This window comes from Equus quagga, chromosome 2 (genome assembly GCF_021613505.1).
Source record: "Equus quagga isolate Etosha38 chromosome 2, UCLA_HA_Equagga_1.0, whole genome shotgun sequence".
Lineage (NCBI taxonomy): Eukaryota > Metazoa > Chordata > Mammalia > Perissodactyla > Equidae > Equus > Equus quagga.
The window spans coordinates 994,422-1,016,008 of record NC_060268.1 but is presented as its reverse complement, the minus strand read 5'-3'; the positions used below and the strand labels follow the sequence as shown (position 1 = coordinate 1,016,008).

The 21,587-nt window shown below is 46.1% G+C and overlaps 1 protein-coding gene across 1 annotated transcript in view; it reads right to left on the bottom strand.

Moving 5' to 3' along the window:
• TRIM9 (tripartite motif containing 9) overlaps positions 1–21,227 on the bottom strand; it is a 150,129-nt gene extending 128,902 nt beyond the window's left edge. The window contains exons 1-2 of the mRNA XM_046655063.1: positions 21,055–21,227; positions 10,410–10,593 (exon numbers count right to left, since the gene is read on the bottom strand). Coding sequence (XP_046511019.1) covers positions 10,410–10,593; positions 21,055–21,227 — 357 coding nt within the window. The remainder of the gene's footprint in view (positions 1–10,409; positions 10,594–21,054) is intronic.
• Between the last annotated feature and the right edge of the window lie 360 nt (positions 21,228–21,587).

Sequence of the window (21,587 nt, the reverse complement as noted above, 5' to 3'; positions counted from 1 at the left end):
CTCTTCTGACGTTGCTTTGAGGTTGACTTGCATGAGTGTATGTATCATTTTAAGTAAAGGAATGAACACGTATTTCCTGAGCATTATAAATAGGACAACTGTTGGCTAAAAGCCTGAATTGACCTTTGAGCAAATGTTGAGAAAAACGGCTCAACCAAGCTTCCTCCTGAGTCGGGGCCTCGGGCCTTACTGTCCACCTGCCTTTCTCACAAAAGGAGCATTTGTCAGGCCCCAGCTCTGGACCCAGATTCTGCAGGAGAGAAATTACAAGCGGAGAAGTCATTGTTCCTACCCTGGAGAAACCAGCATTTAGTTGGGGGGGTGGTTAGATAAGTATTTGAAAGAGCTCCGGAGCAAACCTGGAGAAAGTCTGAAGAACTGACCGTGCTGAGATGCCTAGTGCGTAGTTTGTCGGTCATCTTCACAGCCCTTTCTCTGTTTCACCCTCGTGTCAGTCTTTTGAGATAGTTATTGATATTATGCCCATTTCACAGATGGGCAAACTGAGGCCAAATACTCAAGGTAGTTGGTAAAGGGCAGAGGCAGGACACTGTCGCAGTTGAGACCCTGGGCCCTGGAGTCACATAGATTGAGTTTTAATTTCAGCTCCAGCTCTTATTAGTTTGTAAACTCGGGCAAGTTTCTTACCCCCGAGACTTAGTTTCCCCTCTTGTAAGGATAACAATAGTATTCACGTCCCACAGGTGTTGCAACAAGTGAGAAATGTATTGAAGATGCTAAGCACAGGCTGGGACCTCAGCATGCACCCCATGGATGTAGCCTTCACTCTGAGGAAGCGGCCAGTCACGCTTGAACCCCAGCGTCTCCGGCCTCTCATACAAGGCCCTGCATGGAGTGTGGACCCCAGCAACTCTCTGCTTAGGATCAGAACATGACCCAGCCACTTACTTACAAGAGTGACCCTGGGCCAGTCCCCTGACTGTGCTGGGTCTGTTCCCTCATTTGTAAAATGGGAGTCATCTACTGGCTTCGTCACAGGCTGGCGTGAAGGTGAGGCGATGTATGAGACACACGGCACTTGAACAGTGCGTGGCACACACAGGCTCCCCAGGGGACTCGCCATGAAGGATGAGAGCTGGAGGTGGGCGGGTCTCCCTGGGAGCCTTCCTCAGAGCCCACGCATCCCTGACGTCCTGGTGAAGCAACCGCCAGCAGGAGCCGAGGCAGTCGGTGGGGAGGCCTCGGGCTGCCTCTGCACACCCACCTCCGCCACCTTTCTTCCTCCTGCCCAAGCTGCAGGGGCTGCCGAGCCACACAGGAAGATCCAGTCTGCAATAAAGCATTTCTTCCCACAGTCAGCTGTTCACACTCGACGGTGGCAAAACACATTCAAGAGTTGGCCATCCCGCAGGGAGGGCACAACCTCGTCAACTTGTCCCATCAGCAGGCTTGATGTCTGAGCGTCGTGGTCGTCACAGAGCTGCTGGTTTTCATCTGCCGGGTGTGGCTGTGTGCCTCTCAGGTGGTAACTGGAAAGTTCTCTGGCGGGAGAAGAAAGCCCCAGGTAACCCGCCCTTGACTTGGTAGGTGGAAGGTGAGGTCCCCGCCTGTTTCTCTCATCCCCTCCTCGCTTTTCATCCCACTCTCCCCTTCCCTGTCAGCAGAGCTGGGGTCAGGTCAGCTTTGTCTGCCACTCTCTAAGTATTTGTCAGACTAAGTGACTGTTTACTGTCCGTCTACCAGGTGCGACGTCCATGACCTTGTCCTCAAACCACCCCCTGAGGATGTGACCACGGGCCTGCGTGGTGACAGAGCCCGGAATTTAAACGACAATGCTTGCAGAGAACTTGCCTGTCTTGCCTGCAGGTCACGGGAGTTTTGGTTTTGCCATAGCAGATGGTAGCTTAATTGTATTCCTTACGTTTTGAACAACTAAAAAGGGTCAAAGATGAGCAAGTTGTAGACCAAAAAAGAAGAGGAAATAATCCTAGATCCAGAAATTAAATTAATGAATCTTGGTGTCTTCTTATAAATGTCATTCAGATAGGACCTATTAAAATCTCACTGGGTAATAAGAAGAAACAGGTAGAGCGCTGGCCTTGGAGTCGCACCCGTGTGGCATCAGATTCTGACTCCACATGTGGCCCTGGGCCAGTTTGTCACATCTACTAAAGGCCTTAATTTCCTCAACTACAGGACAGAGAGATGATACCCAAACTACAGGGTGGTCGCAAGGGCTAACCGAGCTGACGTGCGTAAAGGACCCGGCTCCTGTCACCACTAAGTCAGTTCACAGCCCCTCTTCAAATCTCTCTTCAGTGGACGTAGGGGGACATTCTCTAACAACTCAGATAAAATGTGATTTTATTACAACAGAAACAACAGTCTTTGCCATGACCTGCCCAGAAGGGTAAGAAAAATCTACTTAAAAAATTAAAACAAAGGAGCCTAGTGAGGCAAAGTAAATATTGTGAATAGTGCCATCCTGCCATTGAGTAAGAGTGATTTGCGGCAGCCATTACAGCCGTTTCAATTGATTTTTTTGGGAAACCGTTGCCAAATAGCAAAAAAGAGATTGAATGAAATAACTAGAATTTTCAGCTTCTTAGAGGAAGCGCCTTTGGTATACAGCACGATTGCCAGGAGAAGAGAGGGTACATTCTGGATGTGGGCAATGACCTCAGGAGATCCAGGTTGGAAAACGTTTGAACTCGGGTCATTCGCTCTGGAAGGTTCCGGTTTCCTATCTAATCGCTGATGCTCAGGGTCAAGGTCGATTCTTAGAAAACGTGGTGCAGACGTGGGCATCTTTTTGTTGCTTTGCTAGATGTAAAAAGGGCATGCAGCCATTCATCGGTGACCTCAGCATCATAAAATGTCACTTGAGAATGCTGCTTTCTAGACTGGTTTGGGAATAGTTGTTTTGAAAACAGCTCTCTTAAAGCTGTTTAATTGTAAGCAAAAGTATAAGTGAAAACGTCAATTTCCTGGTGGAAACAGAATCAAACTTTCAAACAAAGATCTGTTTAATGAGGATTCAAGAACAATTTTTCTTTCTCAGAGTTACCGTTTCTCTCTTCCTCTTGGCACCTTCTGCCATGTCAGTTTCAGGAATAACATACGGAGAAATGATCAACTTCCCCCATTAGGTAAATGTGATTTATCCTTTAGTTTTTTAAACCAAATGGCTTGGTGGTTTTCACAAAGGGAGGCGTTTTGCTGGTGTTAAATGACTAATGGTACAATTTGTTTTAAATTACCAAAAAAGGAGAATAATTGACTTGAGAGCTTGTTTGCAAAGGATGTTTGAAGAAGCATTTCATCTTCTGAGAATGGGGCACCTGAAGCCTGAAGGAAGGTCCTCATCAATCCTCCTTTGTTTCAAGAAATTGAAGACTGTTAAAGAAAAGGAAAACCAAATGCAAGGAAAAGACAGAGATTCTAGAAAAGGTGCTGGGCAGAAAGAGAAGCTGGTGCATTTGAAAGTTAGGAGTTTTCATGTTAATATTTGCACCTCCTCCTTTTGTAGTGTCTATTTTCTATAGACTTTTGAAAGTGCTAAAGTGAAGACAGCAGTTTAAATCCATTTGTATTACACAGCATGTAAACACAGCTTGACATTTTTTTGAGATCAAAATAAAGGTGCATTCATCTCGATCTGAAAGGCGTCTGGTTTACTTTTTTAACTTCTCTTACCATGGGTAATAGATTGTGGGGGCACCTCTTTCTCCTGTATTTGAAAGCAGTTCTGTGTCAGCCCAGGTCCCGAGCCACGGATGAAACTGGGATAGGATGGGAGAAAAAAGAAACCCCGAACTGGTGACTTTAGGAAATCTTCTCCAAAGTTTTTCTCTTTACTTTGCTCCTAATCACTATCTTGATTGCCACCCACTGAAGATAATAAGGGGAAGCTCGGTTTCCAAAAGACTAATGGAGGTTGATTTAAGAAGACTGAAAGAAACAACCAAATTCTAAAAAAACCCAAACAAACTAGGTTTGTAGAAGATGTCATAATTAAATAACCATGAGGATAATAGAGTAGCCTGAACTTAATGATAGGTTATATTTTTAAAATATTTTTTGAGATAGATAGTGAATGGCAATTAGTAAGCACAAGTAGTTTGGGAATATATACATGTTTTTGGAAGAGGTAAATTGGCAGATATATCAGTTAGCCATTGCTGTATAACAAACAACTCTGAATTACAGCTGTTTAAAAGAACCACGACTTCTTATTTCTCATGAATCTACGCGTCGATTGGGTGGTTCTGCCGATCGCCACTGCGTCTGGCGGTGCTCTGATGGTAGCTGGGGCTTCGTCACTGGCTTGACAATTAGCTAGCAGTTTGATGATCTGTGGTGGCTTCAGGGGGACGGCTGGACCCCACTTCACCACCTCATCCTGAGCAGGAGAGCCTGGGCATGCATTTTTGGCAATCGTAGCAGTCCAGCAGAAATGGGCAAACTCTTTTCAAGCCTCTGTGTATGTCTGTGTGTCAAGTTTGCTGTTTTCCTTTTAACCTAAACAGGCCAATGGCCAAGCCCGGATTCAATCTGGGCCAGAACTCCATGGGTACAAGGCAGAGGGCATGCTATGGAGAGGCCATCGATCGGACCATTTATGCATTCAGTCTACCACTTCAGGGTGGTAAAAGTGAGGGAAAGTTGATATGGTGGGTAACACCCTACCATTCCCTAAAGAAATCATCATTGAGATACAGAATAACACAAGAAGGCTTCCTGAAGGAGAAAAATGAAGGGAAACCCATTTCAGGTGGGAGAAAGCTATGTCAGGGGAATAAACCACATTTATTGGAGATATAATCATTTATGATACTAATTCCCAATTGACAGACAAGTAGGTTTTTCTACCATGTCTCTGTTTCAATAAATGATGACCTATCTCTGGATCTATTTATCTACCTACTTATCTGGTGTATAAAGATAAATGGCGTATTTACACACACATACACTACGCAAATATAAGATACCTTCTTAGAAATAAAATTCCTAATTCAAATAGCTTTATAAATTTTTATGGGTATTGTCAAATTGCTATCTAAACAGGCCATAGACCTTTATATTTCTACCAACAGTGTATGAGACTGACTGTTTTCCTCATTTTTCTACTGGATGTTATAAAACTTCTAAATCTTTGCTGGTTTAATACATGAGAAATAGTATCTTGCGATTTTTATTAATTTTTTTTTGGTTATAAGGGAGTTTCTGTTTGGGAAGATGAAAAGCTTCTGGAAATGGATGGTGGTGTTGGATGGTGGTGTTGGAAATGGTGGTGGTGGTGAGAGTATGTAATGCACTTAATTGTACACTTAAAAATAGTTAAAATGGGGGGGCTGGCCCCGTGGCCGAGTGGTTAAGTTCGCGCGCTCCGCTGCAGGCGGCCCAGTGTTTCGTTGGTTCGAATCCTGGGTGCGGACATGGCACTGCTCATCAAACCACGCTGAGGCAGCGTCCCACATACCACAACTAGAAGAACCCACAACGAGAAATATACAACTATGTACTGGGGAGCTTTGGGGAGAAAAAGGAAAAAATAAAATCTTTTAAAAAAAAGTTAAAATGGTAAATTTTAAGTTATGTATATTTTAACACAATAAACAAGTAAGCTCACCTCCCCTGGGGTGGGGGGTAAACTTATCTAGAGAATGGACCCACACCTGAGGGTCTGGCCTCTTGTCCTAGGGAAGAATGGACACCTGCAATCAGAGCCTAATTTTCCGCTGCAAATTACTTAGAGAAGAATAAAGAGAAAAAGAAATATCCCGTGGCTGCTGTTTCTGAAATGACTTCAGATTTGAAGAACGTTCCCACACCACCTGAATTAGCTCTTCATATTTCCCAGTGACACCACAGCGCTTGAATCCGATCGACCGCTCTGCAGTTGGAGACGGGCACCTGTTACAGCTGGCCTGGCTCACCCCCTCGGCAAACTGGCCCAGGCCGCATTTCCTGCACAAGCTGGGAGGAAAGGCCCCAGCCTGGCTGGAGGACCGAGTCAGAGAATGCATCACACTGACCTCTCCAGAATTCCACCAGATAATCTTAATGCAAACTGAGGGAGGGAGTCGGAAAACAGATGGCGTCCATCTTCACTCGGCAAGTGTTAAACACAGACTAGTGATTGCCTTATAAACGTTCGAGACAGCCCTGTCCTGGAAGCTGGTGCAGCCCTGTCGCTGCTGCCATGGCAACTGCAGGGCTTGTGGCTCTGCCTGGCCCTCCCTCCAGCCGGTGACCGCTGGAGCGTGACTCTCACCACGGCTCTGGGAAGCCCAGTTTCACACTGTGTTGCAGTCTCTGGACATCCTAAGGGGAGCCGTGTCTTCTGCAGCTATTTGGGGTCTGAAGCCATTGCTCTGCGTAGGTGCTGCTCAGAGGATTCCGGTTGCTTCCTTGGGCTGGGTGCTCATGTATCCTAGGGTGTGATGTTTCCTGTTCCTCTGTCATTGTGTGACTCCTACGGTGGAAAAATTAACTATAGGCATGGAGGGTGAGTAAGTTGGGGGAAAAGCAGAGAGCTGAATGATGTGTGGGACTGCTCTGGCATCGTGACGGACAGTCTTGGTCTGGGGGACGTTCTCAGGGGAGGTGTCATGACAGGGCCCAGGATAGAAGCAACGGCCAGCACTGAGCAATATCGAGAGCAGTTTAGAAAACGTTGATTTCAATTTCCAGTTACATTAACATGAGTTTCTAGGTTAGTGGATTAAACACAATACATAAGCTAACAAGTCGATTTAAAAGTCTCTTTAGACTTTGTTTTGACGCAAGACATTAACAGGTCATTGTGGTATGTGACTCGGCAGTTTCTGACGTTGGAGGCCTGCTATTCACCAGCTTTTTTTATAAAGAGAAATGATCTTGTGAGAAATGAGGAATACACCCTTACATTTAAAATGACCTCGTTCTTCAGGTTTTAATCATTTACAAAATTAAAATCCGCAGAAGTACACAGAAGGTACTGGGTCTAGGGATGGTCAGATCTTAATGTAGGAAGAGGAAATTGGTTTTCTGCATAATAAGGGTTTAGGAATGTGTAATTCACGGCCTTTCTGACTTCGCTGAGCTTCATTTGTTTGCCTTGCTTATCACGATGTATTAACGCACAGTCAATAAATCCCCACAAGCAAACTCCATGGGTCAGGAGACTGATACCATCTCTGCCTTCCCTCCTTGGTCAGAGGAGACAAATGAAGACGGATTGAGGTTATTCTTTCCTCCCTAGAGGAATGTGGCTAGAATAATAATTCACTTACCTAAAACTGGCTGGAGAACATGGCGGGGAGGTGAAAAAGAGGCTGGAAGGGAAGATTAAAGCATCTCTATTTAAAATTTTACTTATGTTCCAGCACACTGGAGATGTGAAGGCGAGGCTCCTGGCTTTGTGTCGACGTTGGATCCTGTTGCTTCCGCTGGTGAGGATGTAAATGAATTCACAACAGTTAACACCTCCCAGCTCACGGGCCTTCTGTTTTCTTCTCACCACATCGACGATCCGATGTTTGTGGTCTCTCAGTCTCTCGCAGGCATTCGCCTCAGATGCCCCAGCACCAAGGAGCCCTTGGGTGGGAATGGTGCAAGGTACAGCCCAGAGGCACACACTCGGCCTCAGGGACATGCTCCACAGGAAGAATTCCAGCCCAGAGCTCACTCCATCTGCCACACAATGGGCCGTCCACCACGCGACCCCGGTAGCGAGGACCAACGCCAGGCAAAGCAGTTGCCATCACGTGTGGCCAGTTTATCAAGCCCTCTGAGGTCAGCCTCGCTCTTGCTCGTTGGTTTTCCTCCTTGGATTCAACTTTCTGTTGTTGCTTTTGTTCAGAAAGCCCTTACTAAAGATGTGGCCACGTTCGGTGTTTGAGCAGAATATCTCTGCTTTGAAATTGCAGTTCGATTCCACACTTTTCTTACGACATTCATTTACACAGAAAGGAAACGTACAGATGCATATGTATATGTAGCAGGAAGAAAATTTGCTATTTTGAGGCTTGACAGAAAAGAGGGTGCAGGAAATTATATGTGATATTATAAATAAAAAAATTATTTATTTCAAAATTCATGTGGTTCAAAAATAAAAAATTGAAACCTCCCTCCCACCTGCCCCCAGTTCATCCAGACCACCTCTCCCACTGTCTCTGCCCTGGAAACAAGGTATTATTTTCTCAAGAGGCTTTCCAGGGTTTCTCTGTGCATACACAAGCAAATATGAATAAATCTATTTATTTATTTGTTCATTCAGCAAATTATCAAGTGTTCCAGGCAAAAAGCAGATGAAAATTCCTGTCCCCAAAAGATTTCATTCTCGCTGATAGAGATGGACAATAAGCAATAGACATAACAAACGTGGAAACAATCTTTTCCTTTAGGTGCCTGGGGCCAGGGAAGAAGGAAAGGCTGAGGAAGGAGCATCAGCCTGGGGAGGTGGCTCTGTCCTCGCCGTGGTGGTCCGAGGAGGCCCCATCGAGAGGTGGTATTTAAGCAATGACCCGGGTTGGAAACTACCGTGGGGGGAAAGTCCAGTCCCATTTGTAAGGAGAAAAGTGGTCTTCGCCTGTGTCTCACCGTGCACAGCGGTGTTCTTGGTTACACGGGGGCTGGGACACACTGCCGCACACACGTGGGTACACACAGCCCCGGCCGGCCCGCTCAGGGAAGCTGGCTCTCCTCCTGGGTCTCACCAACGTCAGTGAGGGACTCGCACGCTTTGTGGTGCTAACATCTAACTTCTTCCTCTGAGAAGAAACCAGAAGCAGCTGTGTATCTCAGCTGCGGTGACCATGTCCGTGAGCCGAGTGAGGCAAGAAGCAGGAGCAGCTCTGTTCCTTCGCTTCAGGGAGTGCAAACTCCGTGTGTGTGTTTGTGTGTGTGTGTGTGTGTGTGTGTGTAGGTAACACAAGTCCTCCTATTATTGAGCACTTACTGTCCACCAGGCACGCTGCCATCTCAGTGACCCTTATGGCGCCTTATGTTGTTATGGGATGGGTATTTTTTATAGATTACATTTATCAAATTTTATAGATAAAAATTTTAGACTCAGGTCGTGGAAACTGGCCAAGGTCCCACAGACCTAAGGGCCTAATCCCAAAGCCCGAGGTTCTGCGGTGGAATAGACTTGCTGTGGTCCCTGCTTTGCAAGGCAAATACGAGGCAAGGGTGTCACATTCTTTGAGAGCAGAGCAGCGTGGTAGCGGCTTCGAGTGGGACAGGTGAAAGTGGGTGCTCTCCCCCGGCAGGCGGTTCCGTGGTTACTGACGGAATGCCTGAAGCTTGGCGTCCAGCTTCTATTATGAAACACGGTATCAAACCCTCCTCTGTGAGGCCATCAAATGTCCTCCCGGCTGTCAGATCTCTACGCCTACCCGTAGATTGCTAGGGCGGTTTCAAAATTAATTACAGGGTTCCCACATGGAACTTGCAGAGTCATTGCTTTGTCACTATGATAAAAAAGGACAGTTGCCATTTAAAAGTTAACAGTTTTAACAACACATACTCCACATAGCTTCCAGAACACTATTTGTCATGTTATTAAATTCCTTGGCTTGTTGCTCACGGAGTTCACAGGAGGAGGAACAAGGGTCTGGTCAAGCAGATCTATTTTAGGAAAAAAATAGGTCCTGCTTACAATAATGTTTCCATTAAAATCATACCTTTGAGGTTCCGATCTCTTTCTAAATTCGAAATACACATTAAAGGCAAGAAACACAACATCTTTATGGGATAAAACCCTTCCCAGGCCAATGGCGGGTGCCTTATTTGAGGTGCTGGAGCTGGACTGTAAATTCGATAATTAAAGCATCAATATTTAGTCCTTCAAAAATGTGGTCATTTTTCTGTTCTTTCTCTTTCTTACAAAGCAAGATCTAAAATAAACTTAAAGTTTGTAACCCTAGTTAAAAATTGACCCCAAAACTTCTTTCTGTCATTGAAGATGTATTTTACTTACTGAAATGTCAACCTTGGAAGTATTCTATTCTGTAGAAGTGGAAGGTCTGAGAAGCTGCCAGTTACGATCCTATTATGTATGGCTGATTAGTCATCAAATGCATATGTGATTCCAAAAGCATAACTTTAAGAGATCTATTTATTTATTATTTCTCAATATGCCACATACTCACTTTTTATTTTAAGATACTTCAACCACAAATGATGTTGATATAGGAATGATATGGGGGGCGGGGCAGAGATAGAAAATGAGTTTCTGACATTCTGGTGTGTTTTTAAAATTATTTGGAAGCATTATTGAGATATATTCCCTATGCGGTTGCCAGCTTTTAGTCTGCATTAAACTCCAATTTGATGTCCAAAGACATCGCTTTCCAGGAGGAAGACACTAAGTATAGATGTGTGTGACCCCTTCTGGGAATTCTTGTAAGCTGCCAGACAGTTCCATCCTGTAGAGCAAAAAACAGAACCACCAAAATCACCTCTGGGCTTGCAAAGGCGAGAACGTCCTTGTCTGTTTCATCGTCGTCGTCATCATCATTACGATCTCCGGTACCAAGTTTAGCACTGCATTCGACTGGCTTTGCGTGTATCTGTGGTCGCCCATGATGGAAGATGCCAGATAACTGCCTCTTGAGGGAGTGGATGAGGTGTCTGTGTTCATGGCTGAAATGTGGAGAGTTGTCCCACGAATGCTGATTCAACACTCGTGCTAGAGAGAATTTCTCAGAGCTTATGTTCCCTCAAGTTGTGCCCTGTGTGAGTCATTCTAAAGTTCTCCCTGTGGTTCCCAAATGCCTAGGATGCAAAGCCTCTGCGATGTGTGAGCGTGCAAGAAGAGCTTGTAGGATTTTCTTTCCCAGTCATCTTGCTTTTTGGAAGATGACACAACTGAGGTCTAATGCGTAGATGGGCATTTTCTAAATTATAAGATAAAGGGAGCTTGTGGATGACTGCGGAGGCCAAGACACAAAGTGGACAAGATGAGATCTGAGAGTTAGACAAGACAATAATTCTTCTGCGATTAGGAAAGAGCCGTGAACTGTGATACTAACAAAGGATAAAGCAACCAAAAACATACACCCAGCCCTCTGCAAAGAAGTGCCAGAAAGGCAAAGCTCATTTTATTTCCGAACCAAAACTTTCATTTCGTATGCTCTTCTACTCACCTTATCTCCCATTTTCGGATTTTATTTCACACACACATGACCACAAGCAAAAGTATAACATAAGAAAATGTGATTCATAAAACAAAATTAGAGCACGGAGTACCTTATAAATATAAAATGAAAATGGGAAAATGTCCTCTTTGTGGAGATTCCATATGGTGACATTGGGGAGCTCAGTCCCACGTCACATACCAGGGAGCTCGCCACTGTGAGTTCGGCAGAAACTGGGTCTTGATTCTCAGGCTTGAAGACTGACACTTGGTTTTGTTGGGACACCAGAGAGATGTGGATACACCTCTTCATGGCTGGTTTACCAGAGCCTGATACGCAGAATCAAAATGCCATACTTCCTGTACCATGAAACAAAACTGTCACATAGGCAGGAGTCCTCACATCACACGCCCAGCCCAGTTCCTCCCTGTAGAACCTACAAGGAAAGTCAGGCTGGAACCAGAAGATCTGTCAGGAGCACGGACCCAGAACACAGGTAGTGAGACTGGCCGGTTAGTGGATGGTACTCCCTGGGGGTGGCCAGCGGAGACGACTCAGGGGCCAGACAGGAGAGAGAGCTGAGTGACGGTGCCTGCTGGGGGCTGTGGACAGCTCTTAGTACCAGCTGATTGTTGTCACGTGGGAATGTGAGCTTTTTCAAGAAAAGTATAAATGGAGAATCTTATGCAAAATATTTTCATTTAAAAAAACTTTTCCATTTAGCTTGAATATTAAAAAGAAAGCCTGCAGCAGGCAGACAGATCCACCTGTGAGCTAGGTCAGGTGTGCAGCACTCCAGTTTGCGACCTCTGCCTTGAGTTCCCATCTGGCTAAGGAGGGGCGGTCTTGCTATGAGACTCAGGTAACTCAGAGCATTGGGTAAGGCTCCCTGTCCCCTGAGCCGTGCTAGGCATGCACAGCCAACACCTATCCTAGTGACGCCCGTTTTCCCGTACTTCTGTGACCCACTTTGGATGAACGCGTTCTTCAGGCGCAGTCGTAGATTCCTTCTTCCAGACCCCCGTCTGCTGCCCTGACAGCTTCTCGCTCTCTAAGCAGATGTGCGTTCCCAGCTCTGATCACCATATACTGATTGCATGGTTTAACACTCAAGTCAATCTTTATTTCCCTTATTTTCAAGTTCCAGGGGGGACAAACCACTGCATCTCCATGAACTGACAACACTTTCTTATAAAACGTACTTCCTATCATCAAAATCATTATTTTTAGTTCTGTCCACTTGACCTGGGATAAATTATTTTTCCTACCTTTTCATAAAAACAATAATCTCCCAGGGGGCTTGTTTAAAATAGAACCCATCAAACGGGCCATCTGTCTGATACTGTATTACGGTTTTGAAAAGTCATATTTGAGAACTGTTTAGGATGAAATAAACTGCGGAAATGATTATTTGAATTTTTTATGTAATCACAGCTGGCTCATTAGATACGTTATTTTTAAAATCAGCAGCAAAGTCATAGAAACATTTTCTTCTCATTTCGCTGCACCCGTTGGCATGTGGTGCCGATGCCAGCATGACAAACGGAGGCAGCGAAGCCTTAGAAAACCACCGTGTGATTCTGTTCTCTGGGTGCTGGCTGGAGCTCGAGCAGCTGCTTTACAAGTGTGGGAGGCATTTCGGAGACAGATTCTGGGTCTGGACCTGAAGCTCTGCAGAGTGTGGAATGGAAGGCTCTGTCCTATAGGGTGCACCGATCTGGGTGTCGCCCCCTGGACTGGACACTCACTGCAATTTAGCCTGTGCTCCACGGTCTCCAGCCCTTCAGCAAGAAGGTCAAACGTGTTTTATTTTCCCTGTCTGACCTGAAAAAAGCATTGGGATAGTGGGTGTTCAGGGACATTTTATCTGACAAATGACACCTGGCCCTAAAGTTTTTATGTGCTCAAACACTTGTCCCATTGAGGGAGAATTTTCAGAGCAGTTAACTGAACAGGGTGGAAGCTGCTTGTGCAAACTATACACAGAATTTACGGGGCCATCTTTCTTTTGCTTATGACCTACTCATCCAAACAAGGTCAATAAAAGAAATTTTTTATTATGGAAATTTTCAAATATGCACAAAAGTAGAGGGAATAATATAACGAACCCCCATGTACCCTGCAACAGTCTCACCAATTATCAACATTGGCCAATTTGTTTCATTTATACCCCTGTGTGTCTTTCTAAAACACACAGTAGCATGATCCCATCTAAAATTAAACAATAATTCCTAAATATCATCAAAGATCTAGTCAATGTTCTAATTTTCCTGATTATCTCATAAATATCTCATAATTGGTTTGTTCAAGTCAGGATCCAAACAAGATCTACATATTGTATCTGGTTGTTGTGTCTCCGAAGTATCTTTCTCTCTTTTAAAACATTTTTTATTGGAATTAAAATAAAGATATAGAAAACGACACAAAACAAATGTATGACGATGAATTTTTATAAAAGCGAACACCTTTGTAATCACAACACAGGTCAAAAACTGAAACGCTGCCTCCACTTCAGAAGCCTGTTCCGTGGGGCTCGTCCCTGTTGTTTTTACAGTACTTGCTGCTTTGCAAACAGTTTCATCACCCAATTGTGATAAAATGTCCCTGGACATTATAATTTAGTCTTGACCATTTAAAAAAAAGGAAAAACAGATGTTGTTAAGTGCTAACCTAATCATCCCTTTCTCCTTTCTTTCATCTGGCTCCTCTGACTGGCAGTCTCCCACAGTCCGGATTTTGCTGACGGCACACTCACGGTGTCTGTAATCCAGCATGTTCCTCTGTCCCTTGTGTTTCCTGCAAACTGGCCGCTGGATCCAGGACTGGATCAGTCTCCTTTTCGATCCCTGGGCAAGGCTCCCAGAGGCACATCGGTTGTCTCCTTTGGGGTGACGTTAGCGGCCATGGCTGATTACTGCCTTTATCTAGTGCTTCACAAAACGGAGATGTTCTAATTTTAATAATTTCTATTTCATTTGTTAGTTTAAATACTGTTACAGAGGTTACTCCCCATTATCTATTATTTGGTTACACAGTGGTAATAGTTCATATAGGAAGGCAGGATAGATCCTTGATTCTTTGTTTTTATTTAAACCATGTTTTCAAGATAATGAATTGATTCCCTATCACATTCTGAAGGTGATCAATTATTTATACATATATATCATTATGAACTCATAGATTTAAACATAGTACTTGATTTGTTTCAATCCATCAAAACCACTATTATGGTGATTAAAGCTGCACCTGCTCCATCTTTGGCCGGTGAACGCTTCTTTCAGTTGGCTCCTGAACTTTTTTGAGGTGACCCTAGTAATCTTTGATAACTTCCTTGGTATTTGGTAGACATTTGGGTTGTTTCCACCTTTTGGCTACTGTGAATAAAGTGGCTATGAACTTGAGTGTACAAATACCTGTTTCTGGGTTCTTTCTTGATTAACTGTGGCTCCTGTTCGTTCATTCGTTCCTTCATTCATCACATACGTATTCCATGCCCACTACATGCAGGCACGGTTCTAGGCACTGCGATACCTCAGTGAACAGATCAGACAAAGCCCCTGTCCTCAGCTTAAATGTCCATGAGGGAGGACATTCCATAAACAATATACAATAAACGAACTGTGCATTATGTGAGATTATGATAGGTGTTGGGAGGAAATCAAGGCTGAGTTAAGAGTGACAGGAGGGGTTGCAATTTTAAAGGGATGCTCAGGCAGGCCTCGCTGAGAGCAACACTGAGCAGAAACTCAGCAGAGCTCAGGGAGGAAAGCCCAGAAAGTGAGTCGTATTCAGCCATCGGGGAGAAATAGCAAATAAGAGCATCAGTGTGAGTAATTTCTTAACCAAAATATGAAATGTGTAAAGAATTGAGCTTTTTGGCTTACGTTAGTGATGATTTTCTCACTGGTGGACATCAGTTAGTGCCACTGTACAGAGGACGCAGCTCAGGCAGAGGCATTGCTCTGTGTTCACCGACTCTCATCTTCCTCCTGGCTCCCAGGAGGCCTGCTTTTCCCAGCCCCCCATGTCTCGGTGGGACCGTGTGACTAGTTCTGGGGAAAACAATGCAGATAGAGGTCACTTAGGGCACCCAGTCTCCAAACCCCGGGTGGTCCTCCACACTCCCTCCCTCTCTCTCTGTGTCTCTGCGCTTTGGCTGGGGGGAGGCACGGGATCCAGCGGAGGACTCAAGGCTCAGGGGCCAGAGGAGCCACAAGATGGAAGAAGCCTGGGCCTCCGAGTTTCTGCTGACTTGCTGGGATTATCATGTGAGCAAGAATTAGGCCTTTTGTGTGGGTGTAAGCCATTGAGACCTGGGTTATCTGTTACAGCAATTAGCCTATCATAACACACAGGTGAAGCCAGCTGGATGCTATTTCCTTCCAAGTTACGTGTAAAGCAACATCCCCACACGGAGCCCTGGGGGTACAGCTCCCTGCACAGGTGTCATTTCTGCTTCTCTTGCACAACTTTCTTCTGCTCCCCGTGAGTTTGCTGGGGGCCTTCTCTCCAGTGAATGAGTCTGGATTCCTGGGCTGTGGATCCTATGAGCACCCTACCCCTCAGCACAGGACTTCCCATGCACGGTACCACAAAAGGCGCACCTGCCACAATGGCAGGGCCTTCTGGGTATTAACTATCCCCAAATAATGTCAAATACAGGTACTTACAGCTTCCCGACTCCATTAGTACCTCAGAATTAAAGAGTTGCCTGGTCTCTTCCAGCCACTCCATCCACATCCCATGCGGTGGAACGGCTAATGGCCTTTATTCCTACTTCACTCTACAGTGTCTGAGCTGGCCATCAATTTTCTTGGCATCTGGGAGAACAGAGCACTGTTCTCCAGGGGTCTCAGCTTTAAGTCACTGGCATTCCTCAGTTTTGCCTAGAGAAATAATTTTAATGAATTTCACTTTTCTTCTTGAGTTGATGGTTTGGGCATGTGAGTGACCATCCAAGGCTCTGAGATACCTGTCAGTCTTGCTGCTTTCCTCTCACTCCTCACCTCTGTGGCAGAGAGATGGAGAGCCTGGCCATGCTCCTGGCCCAGCTGATTTCAGTACAGCCCTGTGAACGACTCCACACATCTGGGCGGCATCCTACCTTGAGTGTACACGTGGAGTTCCTGCTTCTTCATCTTTGTGCTTTCACAGAAGCTGTGGAAGGATGCTCAATCAGCACGTGGGTTTAGGGAAACCCAAGCTAAGACAGTTGGAAACAGAAGTGACCCCAGAAAGAGCAGACCCTGAGGACAGGCTCTGAAACTAGTGAGATGCTGAGGAAGACCCTGCTGCCAGCGGTGTCTGTGTGGGAAAGAACCTCTGTAAGCTGTATGTCAACTGCTAAGCATCGCACTATTGGACGACTGGCAGGGCTTAGGTGCAAGGGGGAAGCACTGACTTCCACGGTAGCTTAGTACTTACAAGGCCGACATTTATCATCAGCTCTAGAAACCTTGAAGAAAGAACCATAGATGCTCTAACCATCAATGCAGGGCATGCTGCGAAACCCAGAAAGTGTGTGTGGCAGCATTAAAGAGATGCTTATCTTCGACTGACGAGCAGAGACGCGCTATTAGGGAGACTGAATGCTGGTCGTCCTTTGGTAAGCTCAGCACCGTTACAGGGAAGCGGTGGGGTGCGGAGACATGGGATGGCATATTTTGTGGCTGTACCTGAGACTTTTGAAGCCCTAGATTCTTCTGGGTGGGAAGAAACATTCCCTTCCATCTTGCTGGAGAAGAACAGCCCCCGTTTGCTGACGGATGGCACAAAGACTTCACCTGAGGCAGAGGTAAGATGAAGCTCATCCTTTAAAGATCTACCCCCACGTCCCATCATTGCATCAGACTAATAATTAGGGTCAGCTCTCGGCACAGCCTGAGCAGTCCCTGCTGCAGAGCAGGCAGCTTCTTACCGGAAGAACTGCAGGATCTTACTAATACGCGTGCGTGGGAGTGGATCTTGAGGGCGTTGGAGAGCGGGGCGTGGAGTGTACAGTGGTACAGGGAAGCATTTATTGACCTGGGAGCACCCTCCCATGGTGCAGGACTTAACTTCCTGACCAGGACATTAACAAGTCGCTCGCTGCATTCTTTGATGTTTGCACGTGACAATAACTTACAATAAATGAGGCAGAAATGCCACAACTGCCTGGGCGAAGGACGGAGAGAAGAGTCTGAAGGATGTACGAGAACTGGCTTGTTATGAGACACCAGAGAGCCTAACCAATGACGGTGGTTCCCCAGGAAGGGCCAGAGACAGTTCCTTCACTGAAACAAGAAGGCACACACTAGTGAGGGCATGGGCAGAACTGAGAAGTCAGTGGTGGTGTCCTCCATGGGCCTAGAACCACAGCCCTCAGCTCCCCCAGCCCTGGGGAGGGGACCCTGGGGCTGTTCAGCAGGCGGTCCCTGGAAATGGCCAATGTCTCACCTCCAGCATGTGCCAGGACATCTCTCTGCTTTTTGCCTCAGGACTTTTTACGAAGTCTGCTCGGCCTGCATGGATGTGATCTGAAAGTGAGGGAGGTTGATGCCTTAGGGGACGAGCTTCAGTGAATGAGGAATGGAAGGTGGCGAACGAACCCCAGCCTCCCCGTCCATCAGTGAGACCATCGTGAGCCACACTCTCCACTGCTCCTCTGAGGGTCTGTGCTGGCACGAGTCCCTGATGTCCACAGCAGTACAATGTCACCCTCATATTAGCCACAGGTGCAGGGTGCTCAGAAAGCCCAAATCGCCTTTCTTTCTCCTGTTCTGTCTCCCTCCCTCGGACGCCTCACTCCTGCTCCCTGGGACCCCTGCGATTCAACCAGCACACCCCAGTCTTCATCTCACGCTTTGTGTCAGAGCTTCAAGTTCCTGAATACACATCTGCATAGCATGGGGCGCTGGGCATCAGTTAGCCTATAAAATATCCTTGTTCTGAAAACACAAGCTAGTTGAGCACTGATTCTTGGTGATATTAGCATTCTCAAAACTGTAACTGTCACTCTCTCTACCCCACACGCATGTGGGGAGAGGCAGTATCTCTCTTTTTTTGTGTGTGTGAGGAAGACTGGCCCTGAGCTAACATCTGTAGCCAATCTTCCTCAGAATGGCTTGATGAGTGTTGTATATGTCCATGCCTGGGACCCGATCCCACGAACCCCGGGCCTCTGAAGCAGAGAGCATGAACTTAACCACCATGCCACTGGGCCGGCCCTGGCAGTATCTTTCCTACAAAGTATTTCCCCAAACCCCTCAGGGGAGTCCTTGATGGCAAAGCCAGGTAAAGCCCACAACACGTGTGAACAAAGGGCCAGACCTCCGTATTTCATAAAGAGAAGTTGTCAAGAGAAGCGGCCCCAGTGAGGTCCAGGGCAGCTGGAAGTAATTCCTTTTCTCACGGAAGTATTTCAGTGCATCAGTGTACTTAGCCCCAGTCCTCCGCGCTGACTCCCTTACCTGTCTGCACGCCGTCCGCTGAGAACTGCCTTCCCTACGTTCTTATCATCCCTGTTTATTCCGTAGTTGACTTATGTTCAATCTGGCTCTGTTTCCACCTTTATCAGGAAAAAAATCCTTCCTGATTTGGATCCCAGATCTTGAAACGTTCTCCCTCTGGAGAACCCCAAGGTTTGCCACTTCATTTGAACAGCTCCTGGGATCCCATTTCCTCCACACATCTTCTCTCTGAGGAGCACAGTACTGCAGGGCCCCAGCCCCCCAGACTCAGAATCCCTCAGGGTCCTCCTTTCCAGACCTCCTGAGAGGCCTCAGCCAGGCAGCACCGAGATTCAGATGGCTGTACACCGCTCCTTTGTCCTCGGCACTGTGATGCTTCCGTCAGACGTTCCTCGACATCAAAAACCACGTCCTTGTAATTCAGCTCCTAGCACAGGGCCAGGTGCAGAGAAACAATACAGCCTTTGTAATGAAGATTGAGCCAGATGGAAACGCAGCGAACACAGAAGGAAAATTTAAATGTAAGACCTTAACACCCAACAAGTGAACGGCACTTCGCCTTGGGTTCATATTAGAAGCTCCGTGAGCAGGTTCACACGGCTATAAGATACTTCTTAATACTCAGAAGTCAAAGTAATTGACAAACACACAGACAGCAGTGACTGGAGAGTGGAGAGTCACAGAACCAACCACATTCCTACATAATATTGAGTGTTCTCTATGGTATAAAGGCAGCAATATCCTAGACCGTTACTAGTGGTATTTCTTTGTGTCTACACAGCACTGAAGTGTACAACAAAAGTTATGGCCCTGGGCAGGAGATAGGCCCATTAAGTGAATGTTTAAGGAATATTGAACACGGATGGAGTGATAGGGATTACCTAATTCCGCTCCGGGATTTTACATGTGTGGACTCTGAGGCAGAGACCTGCGGAGGACACCCAGCGAGTTGGCGGAGCAGTGAATCTTCTGACTGCTGGGCCACGTGCTTCCAGTGTGCCATGTGGATGTGGGGTTCTTCCCATGCTGTGGGCTCACCAGGAAGTCAGGAAGGACTCCTAGGGGTCCATGTAAAGGAAGGAATCTCAAAATGCAGACTAAACTTTTATGAACAAAGACGCTCATTATAGGCTATTTACAATAGCAAGAAAATTAGAAATTACCTGAATTTCCACAATAAGGGAATAGATAAGTAAATAACCAGATAATCATAGAACAGAATATTGTGTAGCCATTAAAGTATTCTATAAAGAAATCTAATACCATGGGGAAAAGCAGGATCCTAAATTTGTAATATTGTTTTATCTCGACTGTGTAGATATACATGGATGTGTGGAAAAAATACAGACAAACGCACACTCAAATGGTAACTACGTTATCAAGTACCTTTAGGTGCTGGAACTAGGTGGTGATTTTTATTTAAAAATAAAGTGTCCTGTACTTTCATAATGATTTTCTAACAGGAAAAGCTTGTAAGCAGAAACAAGTAAGATGATCTAAAATGTGTTAAAGAAAGGCTACACATTTTTATATGAAAGATAATTTTCAACGACTGCATCATCTCTGAATAGGAAAGGGTGCATATCAAGAGAAGCCAGAGTTTTTTTTGCTGAGGAAGATTTGCCCTGAGCTAACACCTGTGGCGGATCTTCCTCTATTTTGCATGTGGGACAGCACCACAGCACAGCCGCCGACCAGCAGTGTGGGTTCTCCCAAAGTGGAGACCACAGAACTTAACCACGAGGCCACCAGGGCTGGCCCAGAAGCCAGACTTTTTCTCACAGCAATGTGCTGCTGGGGATGTTTCTACATGCAAACTACAAAGGATGTAACATCATAGAAAATATCAACTGGGACCCTGACAAGAGAACTACTAAACTTTCAAATTTTTTGTTTTACTCCAGGCCCAGAACTGTTTTTTCCATTATTTAAAATTCATTCATAAACTACAGATTACTTTGATTTTGTTTTGTGTGATGGTCTAAAAATCATAGTTGAGCCAGCGCTGATGGCCTAGCATTTAAAGTTCAGTGTGCTCCGCTTTGGCAGCCAGGGTTCGGTTCCCGGGAGTGGAACCACACCACTTGTCTGTCAGTAGCCATGCTGTGGCAGTGGCTCACACAGAAGAACTAGAAGGACCTACAACTAGAATATACAACTATGTACTGGGGCTTTCGGGAGGAAAAAAAAAAAAAGAGGAAGATTGGCAACAGATGTTAGCTCAGGGCAAATTTTTCCCAGCAAAAAAAGAGAAAACTGTGATCATTGTGAGTTTGGGTCCTCTGAGAAGCAGATGCCAAGATGGAGTTAGATGTGTAAGAGAGGGTGACGGGTGTGAAGAATAAAGGAGTGAGAGCAGGAGGAGGCAGAAAGCGCCTTCAGATGGAAAGAAGTTCTGACCCCTGTGGATGGAGAGAGGGAAGGAAGGTGGGTAGCAACACAGCAGGGCAGCTCCGGTGGAGCTTCAGCCAGGCCCGTGGGCAGGCCCCGAGCCGCCTCGCCCACTGAAGGAGGCTCACGTTGCACCGGACCACAGTTGCTCAGTCACTGATGGGAGCAGCTGTGGGAACCGTGACCTTGGCACAGATGCGACGGTGCGTTCAGAGGCAGCTCCTAGGGCCAGAGTCACGCTCGTCTCAGCCGCGTATCTGAGCAGCACGAGTTCAGGGCCACCCCAGTCACTGAGCCGCATATTACGAGAAGACGGCTGGCTGGCTGGTTCCCAGAGGCTTTGAAACGCAGAGGACTGATCTTGACATGCTCTTGAAGTTTGTCACTTTGGGCAGGTGTGCCGAGAGCCGATGCCCAAGGCAACGTGGAGGGAAGCATATCAGGACGTGTGGGCGACAGCCCGTGCGCCTCACCTTCCAATTGCCTAGAGACACAGAAGTAGCTGTCGCGCACTTTAACTTCTCCACGCGAGCTCTGTGGGGGACAGGAAGCTCCTCTATCCTGCTGTGCTTTGGTTTTCTTTCTGCTAATCCTCTATTTCAGGTAAATATAATGAAGATAATAACATATTGCAAATGAGACACCAATTCAGAACATTTCG